This window comes from Eublepharis macularius, chromosome 10, assembly GCF_028583425.1.
Source record: "Eublepharis macularius isolate TG4126 chromosome 10, MPM_Emac_v1.0, whole genome shotgun sequence".
Classification (NCBI taxonomy): Eukaryota; Metazoa; Chordata; class Lepidosauria; order Squamata; family Eublepharidae; genus Eublepharis; species Eublepharis macularius.
In genome coordinates this window covers 33,955,550-33,981,719 of record NC_072799.1, presented here as the reverse complement: position 1 = coordinate 33,981,719, position 26,170 = coordinate 33,955,550, and the positions used below count along the sequence as shown (strand labels likewise).

Below are 26,170 nucleotides of genomic sequence, written 5' to 3'. Positions count from 1 at the left end.
TGTTTCAGAGTGAAAGTTTATGTTGATTATGCAAACTGTCAGTTGCTACAGCTGATTTTGTTGCGCCTATGAAAGTCTGTCTTGTGTAGTAACAATGACAATGACTGAACCTTGTATTGAATCAAAAGAATGTCAGCTTGGCCATTTGAGGCTTCCATAGAATCAATACCTCATGACAAATATCAGGTAGAAAAAACAGAGGAACAATGTTTAAATGCGCAAATATTTTATTAGAAAACAATGAAGGGTTTTCGAAGTACAGTTTATACAAACACAAAGAAAACAATTTCATCTTGTGGTCTGTTTGTATATAACAGCATTTCAGTGCAAATGAGGTCCCACCAACCTATTAATACAGTCTAAGCCAAAGAGCTCTGTGCATAAGCAGAAAGCACTTATTTACATGTATTGGTTTGTGCATCATCACTATTTCTACACCTGACTTCACTCACTTATGCTACACCATATGCAACTGTGGATAAACAAATGCTCCTTGCTGTTCAGTGCTTTTGCAGGAAGGAGGGTCTGGGAACAGAACACGACCTGTTGAATTCTGATTTGTTTCCTGTAAACAGTAATTCAAATCATATATCTAATAATGATAGGTGGTTCTCCTGTGTGGAGAGATTTCTGCAAATGGGAAGTAACCCACAGCTCTGAAGATAAATCTGGAAAGAACTACCATCCTGAAGTGATAGCTGCCATTATGCATGCATTGTGAAAAACATATCAGCTGGCATAATGGGTTATCTAGGAATACAAGATGTTGGGTGAAGACATCAAAAAGACAAAGAGTAAGAGATTGTCCAGGGAGAGGAAACACTAAGATAATGGGAAAGTGGGGGGGGGGGGGAGAAATGCACAATTAGGTGGGTTGGAGGGGGAAGGATGATTAGATGAGTGGCAAGAGAGGGAGGAAAAAATGGAGATTGGCCAACTCGGCACATTTGAATGGGAGAAATAGATCTCAAAGCTGGGAAGAAGTAGAGGTTAGGAGGAGGAGAAATGGGATTTCTTTTTCCCATGAATCACCACAGGTCTCCCTCTTGTAACTCTGTTTGAAGGACATAGTACTGAGTAATCATTTAAAATGAAACCATCCATAAATGTAGATCTTTAAGATTTGCTTCAAAAATGATAGTTTAGTACCAAAGGAGGCATTTTGATTGATCTAAAGTATAAATATCTTCCCATAAATAAAACATACATATATACACATGAGAGTTTGGGGGCGAGAAGTCCTCTTGTTGCCAACAGGAGTTATTCTTTTCAAATTGAACACATATATGCAGTCCCCCTTTCTGCATATATCCGATGCATTTTAATGGACTTTGTTCTGGAGTTGCAATGAACTTTGTCTGTAACTTAGAACATTAGAACTGGGACAAAATATAGATTTAATTATTTATTTTTTGTCTTTAAATTTGAGACACTGTGTCTCCTTCAAAGCAGCAATTTCAGTAAAATTGTTTTTTTCAGATCCTAACTTGAGACTGTAGAAATATTCAGATAATACATTATCTGACTCAAAGAATGTGACATCTTGATTCAAAGACCCAGTGTTCATACGGAACCCCTGTGCACATGGTGCTAATTCATTCATTTCAATGGAAGATGTACCCCTGAGAAGGCATCTTTTTTTTGTATAAAGATTTGCCTGCCTTCATTGAAACGAATGAGAACAATATTGCAGGTGAAGGAGCTTCAAGTGCACATCCAAGCCACAGTAATCCCAGGAACTCATCGGCTTAGAGTGCAAAACGATTAGTCTTTGTCGTGCACAACTGTTAGATAGAGGCACATTCAGTACAATGATAGTACCTTTCTAGTCATAAATTTAAGACACAGACAAAATCAGCAAGATCAAATACTTCTCTGTTTTTTTAAAAAAACCTTTGCATGCAGCACATTGTGCAGGAGAAATAGTATTCACTGATTTTCAATACTAAACTAGCTAATCTGTAAAACTTAACACCAAGAAATGGCCACTATGAGGATGGGTAAATTCATACAACAGTCACAGCCATGGCTATAATATAGTGATTCAGCAGACTCAGAGGCCTTTGATGTCTGTAGAAAACTTTTAAAGTTAAAATAATTTTGCGGGCACAACTCTCCCAGGTTAATAAACATTAATCTACAAACCCTGGTGCTCAGGTGGCATTTGGGCAAAACCGCATGCATTAGCAGTAGCTACCACCAGCTGGTAAGAAGAGAGACCCGAGCCAGTACTTTCCTGCCTGCCAGCTTCTTTTCCCCTTTGCCACCCTAAAGAGGGACAAGGGAACAAGCAGGTAGGAGAAGGTATCAGGAAGTCAAAGTGGGCAAGGGGATGTGAGCCACTGTGGCAAGAAGGAAGCTGAAGTGGGAGCAGAGAGAGAGCCAGAATGGTGACAAGGTGGGTGGGGCTGAAAGAAAATATGGCTGGGGGACTAAAAGTGGAGAAAAGCTGCAAGTGTGGAAGTGAAGAGGTAGAAAATGGGATTTTCTCTCCTCCAAGAATACTCATGGGTTCTCCCCTTTTGTGCCACTGATATACTAGAGTCCAGAAAGAGCAGAATATAAACTGCAATACTAAAGTTACATCAAAGTGCCCTCCAAACCCACCACTGCTAAAATTCTGTGACTATTCTATTTTGTAATCTGTATTCAGCTTTTTAAAAATGTAATTATGTTAAAGAATGAAAAGTTTTTTTCAAAAGAAACCACCACTGCTTTTTGAATACTGTGGTAATTAAAGCAGTGCTCCAAGGAGAAAAATTAGCTATGTGACGTCTAGCACCCATAGAACATGCATAGAACAAAAACTGCATCGTAATTACTTTGTATCTTCACTGTATTTGTATGGTTGTGATGGATAGACTACTCTTTTCTCTAATATTCCCACAACCTTCTTAATTCAAAGGGTCAAGCTAGATGTGCAAGTTTTTAAAGAGTTGGATCTGGGTTCCCAAGACCCAACTCAGGTTCTGTGCAGCCACACAGCAGCTTTGGGGAATGGCTGTTAAAAATTAAAGGAGAGCCCAAATGGCCTCAGAATGACAGGGGAAAATAGCCTGAGAGGGGAGGGAGGAGCCTCTCCTCCCTCCGTGGAGGCATTTTGAGGCTGCTTGAGCTCTCTATTTTTTAATAGCTATTCCCCAAAGCTGCTGTGTGGCTGCAGGGAATCTGCACGTCTAGCTTGACCCTAACAATCTGCAAGTCAGTATAACCAGAGTCACTATAAATGCACTATGTGCACAAAGCTTTACCAAGGAACAATTTGCAAGAAACTTAGTATGAGGGGAATGAATTAGATGACATGATCTGAATTATAAGATGCATAAGAAGAAGCATGGCCTATTAAATGGAACTGCACTGTTTTATACTAGCTAGGAATCACTGCAAGTACATTTCCCATGGTTTTTGATTACCTTGGATACTCTTGCACATGGTCACAGCTGTCTCTAGAGAGATTTAGTATATTGGTAGCAGCAGAAGCATTTAGGGTGGTTACAAACTGTATTCAGAATTGAGATGTCCAGGCCCCAAATTCCCCCCCCCCTCAACGAATTTTGCTCACATCACTGAAGAAATACAGTGAAGATCAGAGTCTGTGTTTTGCATAGCTGGTCTAGGGCTTAGAGTTGGCTTTATTTTTGTACACATTTTAGAATTAAAATGCAATTATTAGAAAGCTATTATACAATGAGAGTGTTTATATTTGGCCACCACTTTAATGATATCTCTTTTAAAAGTACGAGGAGACAATTACAACATAACCAGGGAAGGAACGATGCCAATATTCTTTCAAGTTATCTGCAAAGTTCAAAATGTAAGTGTATGGTCTTGGAGCCTAGGAACCACTAGCAGGGGTCCACTTGCAGAAGGGATCTTTCTGGCTTTCTCCTTGTTGCAACCACCTGATCCCCTGAGAAGCCACTTCTGAGATTCAACGGGCTGTGGGAACAGTTTGAGACATGGCACATGAAACTGCGGCTTGAGGGGGAAGGATCCACAGAAACCTGCAGGCCTCCCCTTGTGCGAGCAGAAGAGTTAATCTGAATAAAACTCATAGCACTCACTGATTAATGGCATCACTGTGTCATACATAAGCAGATTTGCTTTGGTAGATGATGTATGTATATACACTCATGTAGTACACAATATTGACTATGTAACAATTTAAGCTGAAAAAAGTCTGCAAGCAGATTTACATTTTTTTAAAAAAATCATTAAAAACTTATACAAATTAGCCTTTTAAAATTTAGTTCCCAATACAAAACATAGGTGTCAGTTGAAAGCAGCCATAGCACAAATATAAAACTGATGCTGAAAATTTATACAAAGATGTTTCATACCAGAAGAATTGAAGCTCACAGGCTCTAACTTATTTCAGTAGCCTTTGATCATTCAAAAACATTAGATTCCACAGTCCTGTACTAAGATCTCCCTATACCTGTTGTTCATACCGAATCAGGAAGGTTTATATTCCGTTTAAATTGCAAATATAATGGCAACCTGAAAAGAAATAGTATAGGCTACAGAGTTTGGCATAACTCTTTTATACTTCAACCCTGTTTGGCTAAGTACATAAATCCACCAAGATATGACATCATTGTTCAGCTGCCATGCACTGTACTTTATTGTTGCACATAAATAATGACAAGGCACAGGACAGCAACTAGTCCAAGGGCTTGTAAACCGAGGAACCAGAGCATAACCCAGAAGAATATGATTATGACGGGTTCCACAATCCTTTCTCCAAAGTACATCCGTGTGAAGCCTATACTGATGAGGCTTTTGTTGAGCTCACCAAAGAGAGTTCCCATCTTTTTATAGTCATCTATAATGGGTTCATCACTGTCGTTTCTTCCTTCTTGTTGGACCTGCAGCCAGAAAATACCAGCAGACAAAAACATAATATATCAATTCTGTTATTTGAAAAAAAATTTCTTTCACTTTTTAATTATTAGAAAATATTACGTACTAAGAAAAGGTGAAAACCTTCATTGACAGTGAAATCCTAAGAAGATCCAGAGTAGTTAGCCGTGTTAGTCTGTAGTAGCAAAATCAAAAAGAGTCCAGTAGCACCTTTAAGACTAACCAATTTTATTGTAGCATAAGCTTTCGAGAATCACAGTTCTCTTCGTCAGATGCATGGTACAGAAACTGGTCCCCCTCCTCTTCTATATTTGACCAGTTTCTGTACCATGCATCTGACGAAGAGAACTTGATTCTCGAAAGCTTATGCTACAATAAAATTGGTTAGTCTTAAAGGTGCTACTGGATCCTAAGAAGAGTTACTCCATTTTAAGCCCATTGAATTCTGCTTAAACTGGAGTAACTCTGCTTAGAATTTCACTATAAATCTAAACTGGTCAAATACAGAAGAGATTTGACCAGTTTGGATCATGCATCTGATGAAGAGAACTTGATTCTCGAAAGCTTATGCTACAATAAAATTGGTTAGTCTTAAAGGTGCTACTGGACTCTTTTTGATTTTGCTACTACAGACTAACACGGCTAACTCCTCTGGATCTATGACTATAAATCTAGTACATCATATGAAGCACACACCAAGTTACTTAAAATTAAATAGTGACTAAATTAAATAGTGACTGAAACAGATTTTAAGAGATTTTTTATTTAAAAAGTATATTACTATTTAAATCAATGATACATCACATAGAGAACTTTTGTTGTTTCCCACAAGAGTGTTTAGTCAATAATAAAAGATGCTGCTTGTGATATTTCATATGCCAGGAGTTGAGGTATGAGAGGCCTCAAAAGTGTCCAAAAGCAATCGCTAATAATCAGAACCAGAACAACCAATCCAAAAATATCTGATGAAATACATAGATGAACACAGAATCTTTATGGCTGGGCAGACAAAAGCAGACCCAAACAACATCTTTGGGATTTAATATTATCATTACTAATAATTTCTGAAGTGTTTTCAAAAGGAAGTGTTGCACAAAAACTAAAATAAAATCCTGATGCCCTAACAAAGAAAAAGAAGGGGCGAGCGATACGAAGGCCCATGATAGGGATTTAGCTTCTGGATAAAGGCCGGGGAAATAAAATGTGACTTCTAATACCATTTTAAATCCAAAATTATGTACACATTCTAATGTCAGGAGGCAGGGCATCCTACAGCTGTCTAAAATCTTTTAATCCCATATTTCTTCCAAGAAGCTCAGAGCAGCATACATGGGTCTCCCGTATTTTATCTTCACAAAAACCCTGTGAGGTAGGGTTAGGCTGAGGCAATGTCTGGGCCTAGGTTACTCAGTGAGTTTCATGGCAATGTGGAGTACACTGGCCCTTGTTGAACAGTAAGTTAATAAAGAATAAGGAAAAATCAAATAAATAAATGAGATCTCTTGGGTTTAAGAACCTTAAGGAACAAAAGAGAGCAGAGAAAGAGAAAAAGAAGCCACGTATGAACTAACATAATATGTTTGAATTAAACTCTTGTACAAAAATGGAAGCTAATAGAGAGAAGAAGGAATAGAAAAAACATAGGTAAAATAGCTCCCCCAACCCCCAGTGAATTAAAATGGAGGGAAACAGGAGAAAATAAGAAATAAGGATGCCAAACAGAAGAACATTAACAGTGCAATCCTAAACAGAGTTACTCCAGTCTAAGCTCACTGAAGTCAATTGAGTAACTCTGGTTAGGATTGCACTGGTGAGGATTGCACTAGGTAATACAAGAGAACAAGAAGAGGCTATCCACAAGGATGAGAAATATTGTTCTCCCCCCCCCCCCGCACATTTACTGTGCATTTCACCTTCCCATCTTGCCTAATCCTCTTGTTTTTACTGTCTGTTTCTTCTTACTGTGCCTTTCAACTTCCCATCTTGCCTACTCTTCCTGTTTTTATCCATCTGACCCACCTACTCAATTGACCATTTCCACTCTTGACCATGTGGTTTTCATCCTCTCCCTTGCCAAAACTCCTGACTGGTCACCCCGCCCCCCACCCCTACATCTTCACGCACCTTTTTTAAAAGGTGCATGTGCAGATGTTGCCCAGGGTTTTTAATTCCCAGTTCTAGCTTTCATATTTTTCTGCAAACATAGCATTTCTCTCTGGTTTGCAGAAACATATATACTAGCTATGAGTGCCCCTCCACTACTTGTGGAGCTTGTGACTGTTCAGGATAGGCACCGATTGCTATTAGATATATGATGAAGCAGAATCAAACAAAAGGAAAGTACGAAGCTCAGAGATGCTGAGAAGTTAGCAGTAAAATTTTAGTAATGGAAATTTTAAAAGGGATTGGGAAGAAGAATGTAATGTTATACCATGAAAATATTGTTGTTCTGTGTATGATTTCTGCTAATTAATGTGGCATTTTGAACGTATGCTTGCTAGGGTTTAAAATGTAGGCCTCTAAGTGAAGAAAGAGGGGGGCTGGATGGGTGAGTGAAGTCTAATATAACTGGCTGGGAGCTATACCCTAGGGGGCAGAGTGAACTGCAGTTTTAGAGAGGCGTTCTAAGGGAAAGCTGCATAGAGAGGGTGAAATATAGAGGAAGAGTGAGGTGCTGGAAAAGGAGGGAAGACTTTGTTTTTTCTTGTGGATAGAATTAACCTTAATGGCTTCTGAGGGTATTAAGTCTTTGTGACTAGGATTGTTTAGAAAATATAAACTTGTACGTATCTTGCAACCTGCAGAATTGCCAGCCTCCCGGTGAGCCATGAAGATCTCCTGGAATTACAACGAATCTCCTAGCAACAGAGATAAATTGCCCAAACAGCAACTTTGGAGGGTGGACTGTGTATGTCTTTATACCCAGCTGAGAAGGGCCGGAACACCCATTGAGGCCAGGTAAGCGGTTGCCTCAGGGTGTGGGGCGCCGGAGGCGGCGCTGGGGGCAGGCACACGTGCCACAGAGCTGCAGCCTCCCAGGCCTCCCACCCTGCGCTGCCGCCACCGCCAGCACACGCCCCTGGCTGGGCACAGCCGCCGCAGGCAGGCATCTGGGACGGCGCAGGGCAACTGAGCAGGAGAACTGGGAGGCTACCTGAAGAGCCATTTTGGTGCATTGCTTAGAAAATCAAACCCCTGCTCAGACACAAAACTCATTATGAAGACAAAATCACTTGGAATGTTTCTGCCAAAAATCTAAAATGAAAAGTCCACTGTAGCTTAGGCTACTGGGTCTCCATTTTAAAAAAAACAACTTTGGCTTTACTTCAGCATAATTTGAGTGCAACAAGAGACCAACAAAATTTTCAGTGTAAGCTTTTGACAGTCAGAGCTCCCTTCTTCAGACACGAGTAGGAATGCAGATCCCTGAGCTTTACTTGGGCTTCTGGTTCTCGTCCTCTTTGTTTCTGTGTTGGTTGTGCTGTTTCTTACACAGCTTCTTTTGTTTGGTTTCAATGGAGCAAACCATTTTCAGCTGAAATTGACAGCATCAAAACTTGGGACAGCATTGTTTTACATGCTGTATGTGTAGTTTTAATTACCCTATGATTTAGGGTTGCCACCCTCCAGGTGGTGGCTGGCGATCTCCTGGAATTACAACTGATCTCCAGGTGACAGAGATCAGTTCACCTGGAGAAAATGGCTGCTCTGAAGGGTGCACTCTATGGCATCCAACCATTCTGAGGCCCCTCCCCTCCCCTAACCCTGCCCTCTCCAGGTTCCACCCCGCAAATCTCCAGGAATTTCCTAGCCTGGACCTGACAACCCTACTATGATTTAATCTGCAGTGTATTTTACGTAACATTGTAGTCCTCCTTAAGCCCTTTTCTAAGAGAAAGATGGGCTAAAATTGTCATAAGTAAATGTCACCTTGAGCTCCTTGCAGGAAGGCTGGAATAAAACTAATAGAGAACCTTTTCTGTTTCTGTACAAGACTGCATTGTGCAGTGTTAGAAAAATCACGGTATACTTGACTGAGTGCTTTAAATTTCAGTTTGATTAGCAGAAATAGAAATAATTTGTTAACAGAAAATATACCAGTGTCCTTGCAGATTCTGTTCTTGATATAATTCAGCTTCTGCTAGTGTTACCTAGTTCATATTTGTTTTACATAACACTGATTACAGATGCATATATAGCTGATAGCATGAAATTAGGAGACCTACATTTGAAGAGAAAATGTTTGTATTTCATGAATAGGTCAGCACGGCAGAATGAAATATTGGAACAAATGCAGTTCTGAACAATAAAAGCCTGCTATCCAGATATTCTTCTGCTACTAGAAAACAGCACCGAATCCACTGCTATCTTCTTCCTACATGTCAAACACTATAATTGATCATTTAGACTCTTCCTTCTTTAAGACAGCAAACCTGAGTACGCTGGCTTGGGAATATGCCCCATTGAACTAAGGTATAAACCACACGATATTTGGTTGTTGTGGGTTTTCCGGGCTGTATTGCCATGGTCTTGGCATTGTAGTTCCTGACGTTTCGCCAGCAGCTGTGGCTGGCATCTTCAGAGGTGTAGTACCAAAAGACAGAGATCTCTCAGTGTCAGTGTGGAAAAGATGTTGGCAGGTCATTTGTATCTACTCAGGAGGGGTGGGGTTGAGCTGAGTCATCCTGTAAGAGTTTCCCAGGGTGTGGAATGCTAATGGCGGGAGGCTTCACTGTATCCTGAGGAGGTTCTTTTGCATATGGATTGGTGCTTGATGTGCTAATCTTCTCTGCAGGGCTATTGTCGGGTGTAGAGTGTTTTGTTAGCCTGGTGTTTTTCAGAACTGGAAACCATGCTCTGTTCATTCTTAAGGTTTCTTCTTTCCTGTTGAAGTTTCGCTTATGCTTGTAAATTTCAATGGCTTCCCTGTGCAGTCTGACAAAGTAGTTGGAAGTGTTGTCCAGTATTTTGGTGTCCTGGAATAAGATACTGTGCCCTGTTTGAGTTAGGCTATGTTCAGCCACTGCTGATTTTTCAGGTTGTCCAAGTCTGCAGTGTCTTTCATGTTCTTTTATTCTTGTCTGGATGCTACGCTTTGTGGTCCCGATGTACACTTGTCCACAGCTGCAGGGTATACGGTATACTCTACTGTCTTTTGCTGATCGTAGCATCTGTTGTATTTTTCGGGTGGGTCTGAATACTGCTTGAAGGTTATGCTTTTTCATAAGCTTTCCCATCTGATCAGTAATTCCTTTGATATATGGCGAAAACACTTTTCCTGTAGGAGACTGTTTTTCCTTGGTTGTTTAATTCATCCTGGGTTTGATTGCTCTTCGGATTTCATTTCTGGAGTAGCCATTTGCCTGAAGTGCGTGGTTTAGATGATTAATTTCCTCATTGAGAAAGTGCGGCTCACATATCCGTCTTGCACGATCCACTAATGTTTTCATTATGCCTCTTTTCTGTCGGGGGTGGTGATTGGAGTTTTTGTGTAAGTACCGATCAGTGTGAGTTGGTTTCCTGTAGACCTTGTGACCTAACTGAAAGTTTGCTTTGCAGATGACCAAGGTATCCAGAAATGGGAGTTTTCCCTCGATTTCTTTCTCCATTGTGAATTGTATGTTCAGGTGGATGCTGTTGAGATGATTCAAAAACCCCATCAATTCTTCCTCCCCATGGCTCCAAATGATAAATGTATCATCCACAAACCGAAACCATACACTAGGTTTGTGGGGTGCTGATTCTAGAGCTGTTTTTTCAAAATGCTCCATGTAGAAGTTTGCTATAACTGGGCTGAGAGGGCTCCCCATGGCCACCCTATCCTTCTGTTCATAGAATTTGTTATCCCATTGGAAGTAACTGGTTGTCAGACAATGATGGATTAAGGCTGTTACATCCTCTGGGAAAATCTGATTAATAAGTGCAATAGTGTCTTTTACTGGAACCTTGGTAAACAGGGATACAACATCAAAACTGACAAGTATGTCTTGTGGATTGAGTTTCAGAGAACTGATTTTGTTGATGAAATCTGCTGAATCTTTGATGTAAGATGAGGTTTTCCCGATGTGGTCCTGCAGGAGATCGGCCAGATGTCTAGCTAATTCATATGTCGGTGAACCAATGGCACTCACAATGGGTCGGAGTGGGACTCAACCCCGTCCCCCTCCTGAGTAGATATAAATGACCTGCCAACATCTTTTCCACACTGTGACACTGAGAGATCTCTGTCTTTTGGTGCTACACCTCTGAAGATGCCAGCCACAGCTGCTGGCGAAACGTCAGGAACTACAATGCCAAGACCACGGCAATACAGCCCGGAAAACCCACAACAACCATCGTTCTCCGGCCGTGAAAGCCTTCAAGAATACATCACACAATATTTGTTTGTTTGTTTGTGATATTTCTATGCTGCCTCTTCAGAGTTCTGTTCAAAGTAGCTTATAATTAAAACCACGTCACAATATTAAAAATATTAAAAAGCAAGCATTATGTTTCCTGGTGAGTTAGGCACAGCAACCAGACCCAACTCACTGCCTCTGCAGCCATGTAGCTGTGGGAAATGTGATTTAAATAGCTGCGGGAGTCTGATTCAGCCCAGAACTACAAAATGGAGGGGGGGGCGGGGAGCTTTTGCCTCCCACTCATGCCATTTCTCTAAGCTCAAATGGCCCTAATGAGGAGTTATTTGCATAACTTTTGCATGTGGAGCATTCTGCGCACATGCAGCTCAGAAGTTATGCAAATAACCCTCCCTCCTCCTGCTGTTTCAGCTTCATAAAATGGGGCAGGGGGAAGTCAGGAGGCCCTCTTTTCCCCATGCCACACTTCTGAGCCAACTCAAGCCGCCGCCAATTTTCAAATGATGTGCTGTATGAGGAAAGTGACTTGGTTCTGGGTTCCTGACTTGTGTAGCTTGGCCCTAAATCTAATTATGATGGCAGTTTCCTAGAGTGGCACATTTTGCTCCTAGCCCAAGTTTGGCACTTAGAACAGAACCACTTCATTTACTGTGCAATCCTAAACAGAGTTACTCCAGTCTAATCCCATTTAAGTCAATGGACTTAGACTGGCATAACTCTGTGTAGGATTGCACATTATACTATTAGTTCCAAGTGTGCAATGGTTCTCTTGCTTTGAGCCTGGGTTTGTAGCCACACCAGCACTTATCACAAAAATCCATAATTTACTTTGCCTCTTGTTGTCCCAATATGATCCTCTGCTGCTTTTTGTACATTTGCTAACCACACATGCACAAATCAGCATTAAAATCACCTCTATGAGCCCCAGATGGCTTTGGCAAGCAGTCAGCTTGCAGGTGACAGTATCCCTTTTAATGCTCTACCAGACATTGCCCTAAGTCTGCCATTTCAAGCACATTAACTTGGGAGCAACTTTCTTTTACGTGAAGGAGACTTGCTTATTATGATGCAAATCAGGCAAAGCTTTAATTTGCAACCAGAGAAACCAGTTATTTGCACTTAATCTAAAAAGAAAACAAGCTTCTCCATGAAACATATTTTGTACCAGGCACTAGCTTTTTTTATGCATAATTGAATTTGCTTGCTATGCCTACATGCGGGGGACTTTTACTAACCTCAATAGTTTTTTTTTTAAAGGCGATATATTTATTGCGTATGTTATATTGGAACTGTCTGCTTCCCCTCTGATATCTGTGTGAGTGGGATTAGTTTTATGGGTGGAATCACTGCTGGTTTCTGCTAGTTAGTCAAGAGTTATAGCCTGCATGGGCTCCTTCTGTCTTAGAACTAGTAGCTCCCCTCCATGGATCTCCTTACTAATAAATGGACGTTGTTTTGAACATATCTGTCTCTGCTGTCAGAACCTAAGAAGAGCAAACTGAGTGAGTAGTACCCATTCCTGACCAGCAAGCAAAAGGGACAAAAGGAGTAACAAGTTCATAGAGGATTAGTCTACCAGTGGTTAAACAGCTAAATGGAACCTCGGGGTTCAGAGGCAGGATCTCACAGAAAGTCAGATGCTGAGGACTTAATATTGCTCGTTTTCTCCTTTGGCCTTCACAGCTTTGGAGTTCAGTTTAGAGTACAAAACTTGATAGATTACGCATTTTTCTGAGTTTTCTGGAGGATTTCCTGATGGAAATAATAATGGATTTTCTTCCATTATTACTAAGCTTAACATTTTAAAATATAACAATTGTTCGTTTAATTTTGCAATGCAAAGAAGGATCAACCAGAATTTTCCTAAAAAGATGTATTTTAAAATATAAGACAACAGAACTACAAACAGCTGTGGCATTATAGCTCTGTGAATAAAAATAAAATAAGGTAGCAAAGCTTGAACAGTCAAGAATGATATTTAACTGGTAGTAAACAGCTTGTATTTCAGATGGAAAGAAAAGCAAGAATAGGATTAATTGGTTCGAGTTGAGACATAAGGAATAACTTAACATTAGAAAAACAAAGAAACCACTGTGCAAAGTTATTTAGCTGTTATGGCAATAAACATCTAGATATGATATGATTTATGATAAATAAAGCTAAAGAGTTGCTACAAGTTGTTATGGCAACTGAGCTGTTCAGTACGGGCACATACAATTCCATACATTGGATGCACTCAGCCAAATCTTTATGAAACAGTTGCTTAAAATGAAGCCTTTTCCCAATATATTTAATGAAACTAGGCTTACACTCTGAACATCTTGCTGGTCTCCAAGGTGCCACTGGACTAAAATCCTGCTGTTCTACTGCAGACCAATCTGGCCACCCACCTTAAACAGTCTGCATTGTGTTGCACATGCATGTCTGTAGTACAGCACCATGTTGGTGCTTTTGAATGGCTGGCTATGAGTTGCACTGAAACTATCTTGTATTATACAGTTTCTCTTTAAACAGGAACAAACACAAGCCATCAGTCCTTCTATGCAAGCCCTACGTCTACACGCACTGGCTTTGCATTTGAGGTCTTTTTCGAACAATAAAACCCACAGATGTTTCCCCCCAGCACTATATTTATACTAGCCTTAATTCAGTGCAGTATTTCATGGATGAAAAGGTAATTCTCATTACAGGTAGGCAAGTTATGCAATGCATATATCTGCCTCATGATTTTATAAAAAAATAGTTATTCAACCTTGAGCACAGAAAAGGGCAGGAAAAAAAACTTGAAACACTACAATAAAATTGGTTAGTCTTGAAGGTGCTACTGGACTCTTTTTGATTTTGCTACCACAGACTAACACGGCTAACTCCTCTGCATCTGATATGAGGGTGTTGCAAAGACAATATTTACCATTGTTAAGAACTAGATGAACTATCCCAGGCTGGAATGTGGGAGGGAAAAGGAGCTGGCAAATGAATATCACTTGATCCCCCACAGCAACCCATGGGCGGGAAGCTTGTTTATATCCCACTGATTTCTCAGACCCCAGGATGTCTGAGCTGCACGAAAAGGCTGTGCTTGATAAGGCCAGAGATTTAAGATCAGGCTATGTACCATTAAGAGGTTATTATAAGAGGATGGAGCCTGATTCCCATGAGAACTCTGACCCACCTTATTCAAAGGTTTTATTCTATGCACCTCTGAGATTCATCGATTCTCTGGCCATGATTAAAGACCAAGGCTTTTAGGATAGCAACCTACCCTTCTCAGACCACTCAGGAATCTCCCTTACACTGCAGACTTGTTCAGAAACTTAATCAAATGCACAGGAGCCATCCCCTGAATCACTGTTGCCAAGTATTAGTCATACCTACTGCATAGGTAAACTCAATCATCTCATCTTCCACTCCCATTAAAACTTCTAGTCACAACCCTCATTAGCATCTCCCACAAAGACAAATTCAAATCTTCCAACAGCAGTTCAGATCTAGACATTTCCTCCAATGAGAGCACAGGTTCAAGTATTTCTTCAATTACAGACTAAACTCAAATTTCCCAGTGACTGGCTGGATCCAAGTCGCACCCAATAGCAAAGTGGATTCAAAACTGCAGCCAATAACGTTTGCCTAGACCCCTGCTCACATGTTGCAGTGAATGCACATACAGCCTTCTTGTGTGCAGATACATCAATTTCTAAGAAAGCACCAATGCATATTCATCTTATGCATGAAACTGGGGACCAATACTTGGATAAATGTGGGGGTTGTATCACAGGTTGAGCTGCGCATGTAGGGTTGCTAACTTCCAGGCGGGGCCTGGAGATCTCCCAGAATTACAACTGGTCTGCAGACTGCAGGGATCAGTTCCTCTGGAGAAAATGGTTGCCTTGGAGGATGGATAGAGTGGTATTATACTCTGCTGAAGTCCCTCCCCTTCCTGTCCTCCTTGGGCTCCACTCCCACAATCTCCAGGCATTTCCCAACCTGGAGATAACAACCCTCTCCTTTTTTTCTTTTCCACTGTTTTTTTTGCATGAATAAAATAATTTTTTTGAAAAAATCCTATGCATCTTTTGACTGTAACATGAAAATGAATCCATGTGCATTCAAAGGACAATTAAGGGTACATGTCCGTTCACTGTAATGTGAACAAGGCCTAGGTTAAAAGGGTGTAAGTAAGAATAGTACTCTGAAATAAACAAACTAGGTTCAGTCTCCATTCCAGACTGTTCCTCCACCAGTTGAGGATGTAAGACAAGGCTTAAAGAGGTGAGGTTAAGCTGCCACAGGATTGCTCCTCCAACACAGACACACATAGCTTAATATATCACTCAAATTTAGGATATTGCTTTAACTTCTAAAACTGTGTTATTCCTCACTTTTTCCCTCTGTTACATTTTCCCCAAAGATTACAAACTCAGTTACTGCCTCCCTATGTCTTCTCCCATGATTCTTCCTGAGAAATTGTTCTGAGAGCCGGCCCATGTAAAATCAGGCCCAAAGGAACTCAGAGGTGTACATCTGAAGGCCAAAGGCACGCAGACTGCTGCTCCCCTGCTAATGCAATCCCTATCAGCCACCAGAAACCAAACATTTCTTTAGGTTTCCAAGCAGGCAACATAACACATAGAAATAGGTTTTAAAGGTGTGCTTTTGCTTTTCCTGCTCTGTGGATAAGCACCCCCACCATGGCCTCTATATCAGCTATACCATCTTTGCGTGCCTTTAAGTTAATTAGCATATGAAATTAACAATGATGAAAGGCAGAAAAGGCTCATTCTGCAAGGCACAGGAATTCATACCACGCCTTTGGTGATATATGCTGCACAGCCTCAGTTAACACTTCAAAAAAAATGATACATATTTGGCAGGAATAACCATAATGAATCTATGACTGAGGACGTCCCTTTTTCCTTTTATAGTTTTTAGTAGTTAATTTTGTCCTTTTTTATTCCTTTTGAGTGTGGGTCTGTGGGGAACAGAAGTTCCTGTACTACATATATGAACTATATACGGAACAAGAAACATTCTGGATTATAGGTTTTCTTGCAAAGGCTTGAGCAGATTTTTGCCATATGCTTACACCACAGATATCAAACAAGCAATCCTGTGTGTGGCTGAACCACCACCAAAGGAAACAATTACAGCACCATCCTAAGCAAAGTTATACCCTTCTAAGTCAATTGGAGTCCATGGGCTTAGAGGGTTGTAGTTCTGCTTAGAACGGCACTGCTAAAAAAAGACGTCCCGATTACGTCCATTCCCAGATTTTTTCCCTAAGGAGGTCAGAATACACATCTGATTCCACTATGACTGCCTTGCCCTTACTGCAGGTGTTTTCCTTTTTATGCTGAATGGAAGAAACCTATTACAACACAGCAGCAGGCTGAGTCAGATGCTAAAAGCCAAGTGGTGACCAGCTGTAGTGACTAGAGAAAGACGCACTCTACATACTAAGAAGGCAGCCTCTTCACTAACTTCCTTCCAGAAACTGGAAAAACATCTCTAGCAAACCCAAAACAAAAGCCCCAGTACTCAGCACCAGCAATCTTAGCCTGAAGGTGACTCACCACAGCACCTGTTGGTCAACACATAACAGGTTTCTCTTGAACAGCCGAATTACCTCATGGAGACCAAGATACAATGCATGAAGTGCGTAAACATTTGAAACAATATAATGCATAGAGATGAGGAAAAAGAACTTTGATACAAACCTCTCCAAAAAAGTACAGGTCTTACACCTATAATCTTTTAAAATTAACTCTTCTGGGTGAACACTGCCTCCATTGGGATACAACTGGATTTGTTAAAATTGTCCACAGTTTATTTAGCTAGATGTGCTGTCTTTTTATCAGAGCTAAATATTAACCATAATTAATGTTGGAAAGAAAGTGAATTGTCGCAGCTGCATTTTTGCTGATCTACTGGCCTGGACCCAACCATGTTAGGAAAACATTAAGTGCCCTCAAGTTTTCCTAAGAAGGGGGTGTAATTTTTTGCTTTTTCTCTTCATTCGCAGATTTGTTTGAAAAGGTCTGCTGCTCCCTCCTCCCCAAGAACAAAACCTCAAGGGGCTAAGTGGACTGGTATGGGACGGAAGCAGCAGCGAATTCATCACCCCTTCTTAAAGTTTTGATAGATGTGCTGTTTGTATTTCCCAAGTCTCATAGGCTGTTCTTGAGGTGCTACACCTTGATTCATATCAATATAAATCCTGACATATATTCTTTTGATGGATTTTTACTAGAGTTCCATTACTAACTTAACAATTCTGAAAACACAACTTTACAAAATAATAAACAGAAGCTAGCTATATATTACTCCTCTATGGTAGGGCATTTTTTCCTATTAAGACAGGGAAAACGAACAATAGAAATGTCAACTCTCAACAGCTGGTTCCTGAAAACTTCATAAATCAGTCAACAGTTAAAGCATTACAGAGCTAGCAACAGTAAATACTTGCTTTCAGAATAGCATTTATTAGACTCTTGTAGTCTAACTTAATTTAATTACAAAGTGTGAAAAGCAAGTGGAAACCTGCAACATTTTATGGAATGCCTTTAATTATTAGAGAATGTGTAGCTCTTTGTCTGTGTATACATAAACCCTTATGGATACATATACAGAAGATAATAATAACAATATAATAATAACATTCGATTTATATACCACCCTTCAGGACAACTTAATGTCCACTCAGAGCGGTTTACAAAGTATGTCATATTATCCCCACAACAAAACACCCTGTGAGGTGGGTGGGGCTGAGAGAACTCCAAAGAGCTGTGACTGACCCAAGGTCACCCAGCTGGCTTCAAGTGAAGGAGTGGGGAATCAAACCCAGCGCTCCAGATTAGAGTCCCGCGCTCTTAACCACTACACCAAACTGGCACCAAGCTTTTTATTAGCATCATGAGATTTCCAACTACTTCATGAGTAGACATTCCCCTAAGGCAGGAGTCCCTTATTGTGTCTCTGAGCATTTTTGAATATTGAGAACAGGTAGTGAGTTGCTACCATAAAATGGCCAAGTTTGGGGGAGGCACAGCCAATCACAAAATGGCTGCCATGGGAGCTGGGACTAGTCACAAAATGTTGATAGATTCCAGCCAAGTGTCCTCCTATGGCAGAAGAAGCTATTTCTGAATGGATGCTCCTTGCAAAAACAAATGTGATTTTTCCTGGACTCTTCTGAAGCAAGTACAGTTCCTCAGTGGAACAGACTTTCTTGGGAGATGGTGGGATCTCGTTCCTTGGAGGTATTTAAAAAGAGGCTAGATGGCTGCCTGACAGCAATGATGATTCTATTATTCAATATGAATGTATGCAGATCAGGAGAGGGAGGGCATGAAGGGATGAGCCAGTGCTAGGCTCTTGTGGCCTTTTCTGACAGGGTAATGCCGATCACCACTTTGGGATCAGGAAGGAATTTTCCTCCAGGCCAAATTGGCCAGGGATCCCAGAGGTTTCTTGCTTTTCTCTGGGCATAGAGCAGGAGTCACTGAGGAAGGTGTGGGGAGAGCTGTGAATTTCCTGCATTATGCAGGAGGTTGGACTAAATGACCGTTGGGGGTCACTTCCAGCTCTCTGTTTCTATGTTTCTAACTACTGATCCAATGAGGTAGAGGAAAGTGAGGATTGGGCCCCTCTTCCCCAGAAGTCACCTTGCATTTCTATAAATTCTCTTCCATTGCCTCTTTTTCACATCTTCCTCTATGGATGTAGCTGTGCCTACTTCCTTATGCTAGGACCTGGACTGTGTTAGAGAAACCAAGCCTGACATAAAACTAATTTCAGGTCACAGCTGGGAGATGTTCTCTTCAGCAGCAGATCTCCTTTTGACATAAATTTCTTTTTCTGCAAAGCCTTCATGATGCAAGAATTACAGGAAGCTCTGAATGGCCTGCAATGAACCTCAGGAGGGACAGTTGAATTATATAAATGGTTCTGGCAAATTACCTAACAGTACGTTAATAGATATTGATACTGCTGTGTGGCAATTTATACATGTTTTAAAGATAGGGTTGCTAGGCTTGCCAGCAGCCCTAATGAAAATGACCTGTCCCCTTTAAGAGAGGTTTAATATGTGGAAATGGGCAGCTGAAGCTTTTCATGGTATGGAGGCGAATACCATCAGTCTTGAAGCCTCTATTAAAGAGACAGGATCTTCTGATGTTTTACTTTCTATGGAAAATATTTCATCTCCCATACGTAAAATACAGCCTCTATCTATCTACAGTTGTCAGGCTGTTCTGCTGCAAATAAGATCAACATGTCAGATATGTGGGATATGAAGCATAGACAAACCCCAATGCGTACAAGGTCTAGGCCTGTGCATGATGTATTTACCTTCTTGCTAGCATTATTCAAATTTTGCATTTAGTGGGAAGGGTCATGGCTCAGTGGTAGAGTATCTGCCTGGCATGCAGGAAGTCCCAGGTTACATTCCAAACATCTCCAGTTAAAAGAACCAAATAGAAGACAATGTGAAAGACTTCAGCCAGAGACACTAAAGAGCTGCTGCCAGACGGAGTAGGCAATATTGACTTTGATGGACCAAGGTTTTGATTCAGCATAAGGCAGCTTATGTTCATGTGGGTAACTGAGTTGGTCTGCAGTAGAAGAGCAAGGTTCACGTTCAGTAGCACTTTGGAGACCAACTAGATTTCCAGGGTGTGAGCTTTCAAGAGGCAGCTTCATGTATTCATGTGTTAAATTTATTAAATCTGAATTGGAATCCCCCCCACCCTGAAAACCCACATTACTGATTTCCACAGGTCTGTCACTCACAAAAGCTCCTACTGAAATAAAAAGTGTTAAGTCTTCAAGGTGCCACTGGACTTTTGTTTTAGTTTAGTTAAACCATGGTTTTATGTGACATCTGAATAGTTCCTGTACAGCTGTGGCCAAGCTGTTTCTGTACCACTATGTTACAGTTTAAAGGGAGAAGAACAAGCTTGATTTAGAAATCTTACGAAACTGACAACTCTTATGAAAATGTTCAAAACTTACTTCATTTTGTGTGTTGCAGACTTAAGGATCAAAGAAAATCACACCTGTGGTTATTAATGGCCCTTAGAACATTCCGAACATCACCATATAATATATAATTATAATTAGATTCAAAACATGTTATAATAATGTAGTCACAACATTGTATGCTAATTGTTGATTTTCTGAAATATTAATGCAGAAAATAATTGAAACTGTTTACCTTTCACATATTAATGTTTTATTTCATTACAGATGTCTTTCTTTTAAAACTACTTATGTTGAAGCATTCTAGACACTGAAACTGTGAAATAAATTTGTGTTGAAGGAAGCCGAAACTGCATTTTATAACTCATGCTGTAAATGTGAATATTAGTAAACGTATTTTGCCATTTTGTTCCATATCAAAAGGCTGCCATTTTCTAACAGACACAGATGTGATGCTTTACATCAAAGTCTTCTGCAGAAATTTCTGTATTTTTTCTTATAAGCTTTCCTGAACCTAGTAGTGATATCAGCTTTGTCTCAGTTTCATATTTCACCAGTTTGCAGCTGCTTCCTTACTTAACAATAGGTAAAGGTAGTCCCCTGTGCAAGCACTGAGTCATTACTGACCCATGGGGGGATGTCGCATCACGACGTTTTCTTGGCAGACTTTTTGTTACGGGGTGGTTTGCCATTGCCTTCCCCAGTCACCTACACTTTACCCCCAGGAACCTGGGTATTCATTTTACTGACCTCAGAAGGATGGAAGGCTGAGTCAACCTTGAGCCGGCTACCTGGACCTGGCTTCTGCCAGGATTGAACTCAGGTCGTGAGCACAGCTTGGGCTGCAGTACTGCGGCTTACCACAGGGCAATAACCCCTGCAGAATTCAATAGGTCTTATTTCAAGAAAAAAATGTATAGGTCTGCACAGCAAACGGCCAAGCGCATTCAGCCAAAAATGTGCAGCTTCATTGCAATCCAAGACAAAACACCTTAGTTTTAGTCCCTGAACTTCCAGCTTTTAAACTATTTAATCTTTGTTTCCTAGCAGATGTTGAGAAGCCCACTAAAGGCTGGAAATGGTGTCATATAAAGTGCTATGTACAAGTCAGCTGCAGTGTTTTCTGAAATGCTACAATTCTTATTTATATGTTTCCCCTCAGTGGAGGAAGGGATATTGTGATCACCAATCTGATATGGAACTAACAACTGAAATGCACACGACGCCACAGAGAAACTGAGGTGCCCAACATTCTTTATGGAAGACAGTTAAATTCTGATGAAACAAGTAAGTGCACAACCATGTACATGGCTTATCATGTGCAGTTCTTCGGGTGTGATAAGACTGCAGTACAATCCTATCAAGAGTTATTCTTGTCAACACTATTCAGTGCCTTTGGGTTTTTCTTAAATGTAAGCAATGTAAAGGAAGTATATGGTCTAGCAATTGTACATTTTTAGAAGTATTAGTCCAATTCAAATAATTTCCATACACAGCTCTCAATTTGTTTGAATACAGCATTTAAGCCTTGATCAATTATTTCAGTTGAAGCATTTGTTGCTATTGGGACACAGAATTAACACTGGAAACTAATTGTGTTTACTAAGCATAAGTTTTAAAAAATACACTAAATCATATAACATTCTATTTAGGTCATCAGGAAATTTTCCAATTCATATTTTTTCCTGGAAAAACCCAGATCACTGGTTACAAGCACTTCAGAATCAGCAATTAATCTTTTCCTAGTTCTGGGGTTATATTTATATTTACATGACAATCTTCTCTTCCTCACAGCCCTGGAAAACTGTCTCTCAGATCCTTAAGTGAAAGCACAGATATCATGTACCTTCAGATGTCAACTACTGAGCCACCTGCCACAGCTTCTCACATGCAAGCCGACAAGTACACCCTTTCACATGGATCAATATCTTTGCTGGGCAGGCTAGATTTTCCAAATCCGTATTTGGAACCCAGAAATAGCTCAGGCCATGTTTTACATCCTGTGTCCTCACCCTCAGTACGAGGCAAGTTTTCCAAGTAGGAACTTACTAAGTTTTTCATAGTCTGGCTCCTTGAGGCCTTGGCTCTAAGACCAAGTGGAGGAGAGGGAAAGCTATACCATCTTGCTTTGTTGTAGTGACTACTCTTAATCCGTATATCAGGGGGGAACCAAACCAAGGTGCTTCTGGACTAGACTTGCAGCACTGGGGGCAAGTACTAATGCTATCTGTGCATATCTTTTCAGATTGTTTGGACTACATAAGGATACTTGAGAAAGAAGGTAAATTTCTGAATAATCTGAAAGGCTATTTATGACACTGGTTGCAGAATGCACTACATCTCTCAGTTAGCTTCTGCTGTTAAGTTTACATTGTGTACACATCAAAGAATTAGTATGCATGTGTGAGAGACAGAACATCAACTTGCAATGAGGCCAGAAAGAGACATCACCCCTGTAGGTACAGTGTGGATACCTTACTAATTAAATGTTAATACAATACAACAGAGCTGGAAAGGACATACAGTGCAATCCTAGATTGGAGTAATTCTTAAGATTGCACTGACAGGCTTCAGCAAAATAAGGCATAACAATTCAGCAGTATTGGCTGCTTTTGGAAGATACAGCTGAGTGTTTTTAGAGATTAAAATTTTGGCTAATGCTGTGGCATGATAAGCATACAAAAACTTCGGCTAATCACCTAACTATGTGCAACATGGGCCTCTGGGATCAGTAGCTCCTTGGAAAGCAACACTGTTTTCACCAGGAAGGAGCTGAACACTTCTTTTGGAGCCTGACACTCCTCTGGTCCCTTCTACTTAGTACTTCAGATAGCTTCACACGGGGCATGAAAAAGAGGCAAACACAAGACATGCTAGGTCACAATCAGTTCAGATTATACTATACTCATAAACACTGTCAAAGAATCACAACTCTACACATGCGTCGAAAGAATGGAAGGTGAACAGTTTAACACACTTTAACCACAATGTAACTTTTATAACCCTCCTTAACCACAATGCTTGAGGTACCCATCTTGTATATGCCTCTTTTTTTTTTAGCTACTGGAACTGAAAGGAACTCAGAGAGGCCAGATCTGAAAGGGCACGTAGAGGGCAAACTTGTACATTGTCCAATACCATCACCATGATCTATAGCAGCTACTGTTTTTTGAGGCAGATCACAGATCCCCAACTTAATGTGTAGACACTGCTGCAGTTAACTACTTCAACTTGTTCAGGACAAGTCTCACTGTCTGGAATATTCTGTACAGGTGCTTAGCAAATTTTTCAGAGCAGTTCCTAAATAACAATAAAAAACAGAACAGCCACTAAAATTGTTAACATCACCCCTTAAGTACAGTAACTTGCCCCTTCAGGGTGTGGTAACTTCTGCATGGTCTAGCAGGCAGGCCAGTTCTCATAGGACAAGGAAACATCTTTCTGCACAGACAAAATCTACACACAAAAATTGATGTGGGCACATATTTGCACCCCGTCACATTGCAAGCCAAACTTAGGACAGGGAAATAAGTCATCCCAAATGGGTACTTTTGATTGCCCATCCCATTGTCTCTGGAGAGGGGCTGTTTTAACAAATGGGCCTTTCATTCCAGAACACCACTGCTGATCACCACACCCGCCATCATAGCTCAAGTAACACAAATGTGCAAAGAAGCCCGTGAACTGCTGTCTCTTTTGTGCTGGGTAGGTGCATTGTCTGGTCTGCCAGTGGTGTCTGAGCATGTGGGTTGTGGGTTGTTGTTCTCTGCACACCTCCCCATCGTCTAGGGTAGGATACTATCCTGTCAGAGAGGACAATGATCCCGTTTCCGGTGGTCCAGCAGCACCTCAAAGACCAACTAGATGAGCTTCGGAGGGTTAAAGCTCCTTTCTTCAGATACATTTAGGGAGCAATCCTAAGCAGTTCTACTTAGAAGTAAGTCCCATTTTTTCCAACGGGGCTTACTCCTAGGAAAGTGTTCTTAGGACTGCAGCCTTAGTATTTGACGAAGGGCGCTCTGACTCTGGAAAGCTCACACCTTGGAAATCTAGATGGTCTTCAAGGTGCTACTGGACCTGAACCTTGCTCTTCGACTGCAGACCAACACGGCCACCCACCTGAAACTAGTCTCCTGCGCGTGTCACTGGCTGAAAGAGAAAGGGCCACTCACCTGCTGCTGCTGCTGCTCCTCCTCTTGAGGAGGCTGCAGCAGCTGCTGCCTTCGCCTCTGCCGAGCTGCCACTCTCCCCCCTACAGCCAGCAGCGATGGCGCCGGCTCCCGCTCCCACTCCTTCTCCAACACACACTCGGGCGCTGACAACAGCAGTTCCTCGGTCGAGCCCATTGGCTTCGGCGTCTTGGCGGCGGAGCAAAGCCAGCCGCCTCCGTCGCGCTCGGCTCTATTCTAAGTGCGGCTCCGGAGAGGTGAGGACTGGAGGGTGGGAAAGCGAACGAGCGAGCGAGAGGGTCCGTCAAGCCGCTCGGGCAGCCCGGAGCTGCCGCCGCCTGGCAGGGCGTGTCCAGAGCGCAGTCACGGGCTTCGAGGAGGAGGCGGAGGAAAGGAAGGAGGCGGGGAGCGGGTGCGTGGAAGCCGAGCCCGCGGAGCGCGTGTGAGAGACAGCGGGCGAGCAAGCGCGCGCCGTCGGCCAGCGGGGCGAGCGTTACCCGCTCTTTTTCTCCGTTTGGTTCCAGAGGCTTCGACTCGCCTCTCGGGGCGAAAGATGTTCAATAAGCTCAGCCGTCTTTGTCCCCGAACCAAGCCGCCGAGAGGGACCCGAGGGGTGCATTTCCAAACGCGTTACGTTGACCGCCGCTCCCTGCTCGCCTGCCTGGTGGGCTCAGAGGCTGCGCGCCAGGAGAGGGGGGCTGGCTGACAGGTGGAAGGAAGAGAAGCGCGCTGGGGGAGCTGCGCGCAGATGTGTAGCTATGATTGCCAACTTCCGTTTGGGAAATGCCTGGAGATTTGGGGGGTGGAGGGTCGAGTTTAAGGAGGGAATGACCTCAGCGGGGTATAATGCCAAAGAATCTACCCTCCAGAACAGCTATTTTTCTCCAAGGGAACTGATCCCCATCATTCGTTATGACTGTGGAAGATCTCCAGCCCCCACCTGGAGGTCGGTAACCTCTTGTGTAGCTAAAGATGCCTCTTCTTCATGTCCAGTGTACTTCTCTTTTGCCTTCTCAGTTCACAGGCTTTACAACGTATGTTTATACACTCCATTCCAATTGTTACAGGAAGCTGCCTGTGCTGTCTTCTACAGTGTGCATGTGATTTGCTAGCACAGAGCTGAAGCCCCGCCCCCTTTTTTGTTTGTGTTGCATCCTCTAATTCTGGCAACTGAATAAAAGGACAGCATTCAGATCTGGCTAGTAAAAGTCTATTATATGGCAGGTCTAGAGTAAATAAATAAATAATCTACCCAGATTGAACAAGATCTGGGTCCAATAGCACCTTAAAGTCCAACTAGCTTTTCAAGATATGAGTTTTCAGGAGTCATGAATGAAGCTTTGATTCTTGAAAGCTCATACCTTGGAAATCTAGTTAATCTTTAAGGTGCTATTGGAACCAGATCTTGGTCTTCGACTGCAATCTCAGATGGCTACCCATCTGAAACTGGCCATCTCAGAATTTGTAAACAGATATTATATGCCTCCTTGTTAGTCTTAGCACAGAGACCCTACAGTTAAATAGAGCCCATCCTGTGTGGTTAGCAGAAATAGTTGCCAAGTCCAGCAGTTTGTAATGTTCATACTCCATAAATATCTCAATAAATAGACTAGATAGCCTTAGCCAAGCTTCTACTCTTTTCACCTTAGCACATCCCCACCTGCAATATAGGAATAATTTTTTAATACTGTCCTGACTTCTCTTGCAGGATTGTTGAAAGAATTACTGAGATAGTGAAGTACTTTGAATGCTCTAAATAACTATATAAATACTAAATATTATTAGGAGTTGTAAAATATCTTA

The 26,170-nt window shown here is 41.5% G+C and overlaps 1 protein-coding gene across 2 annotated transcripts; it reads right to left on the bottom strand.

The window, feature by feature from the left end:
* Positions 1–209: 209 nt before the first annotated feature.
* FAM241A (family with sequence similarity 241 member A) lies at positions 210–24,708 on the bottom strand. Of its 2 annotated transcripts, XM_054990490.1 has the most exons (3): positions 24,371–24,708; positions 4,796–4,868; positions 210–3,939 (listed from the first exon to the last, which is right to left on the bottom strand). In XM_054990490.1, the coding sequence occupies exons 1-3, from the start codon at positions 24,542–24,544 to the stop codon at positions 3,932–3,934; spliced, it is 255 nt and encodes an 84-aa protein (XP_054846465.1). In that variant the 5' UTR covers positions 24,545–24,708; the 3' UTR covers positions 210–3,931. The 2 variants fall into 2 exon arrangements, with proteins under 2 accessions (XP_054846465.1, XP_054846464.1); XM_054990489.1 differs by having other exon boundaries at positions 210–4,868.
* Positions 24,709–26,170: the final 1,462 nt, after the last annotated feature.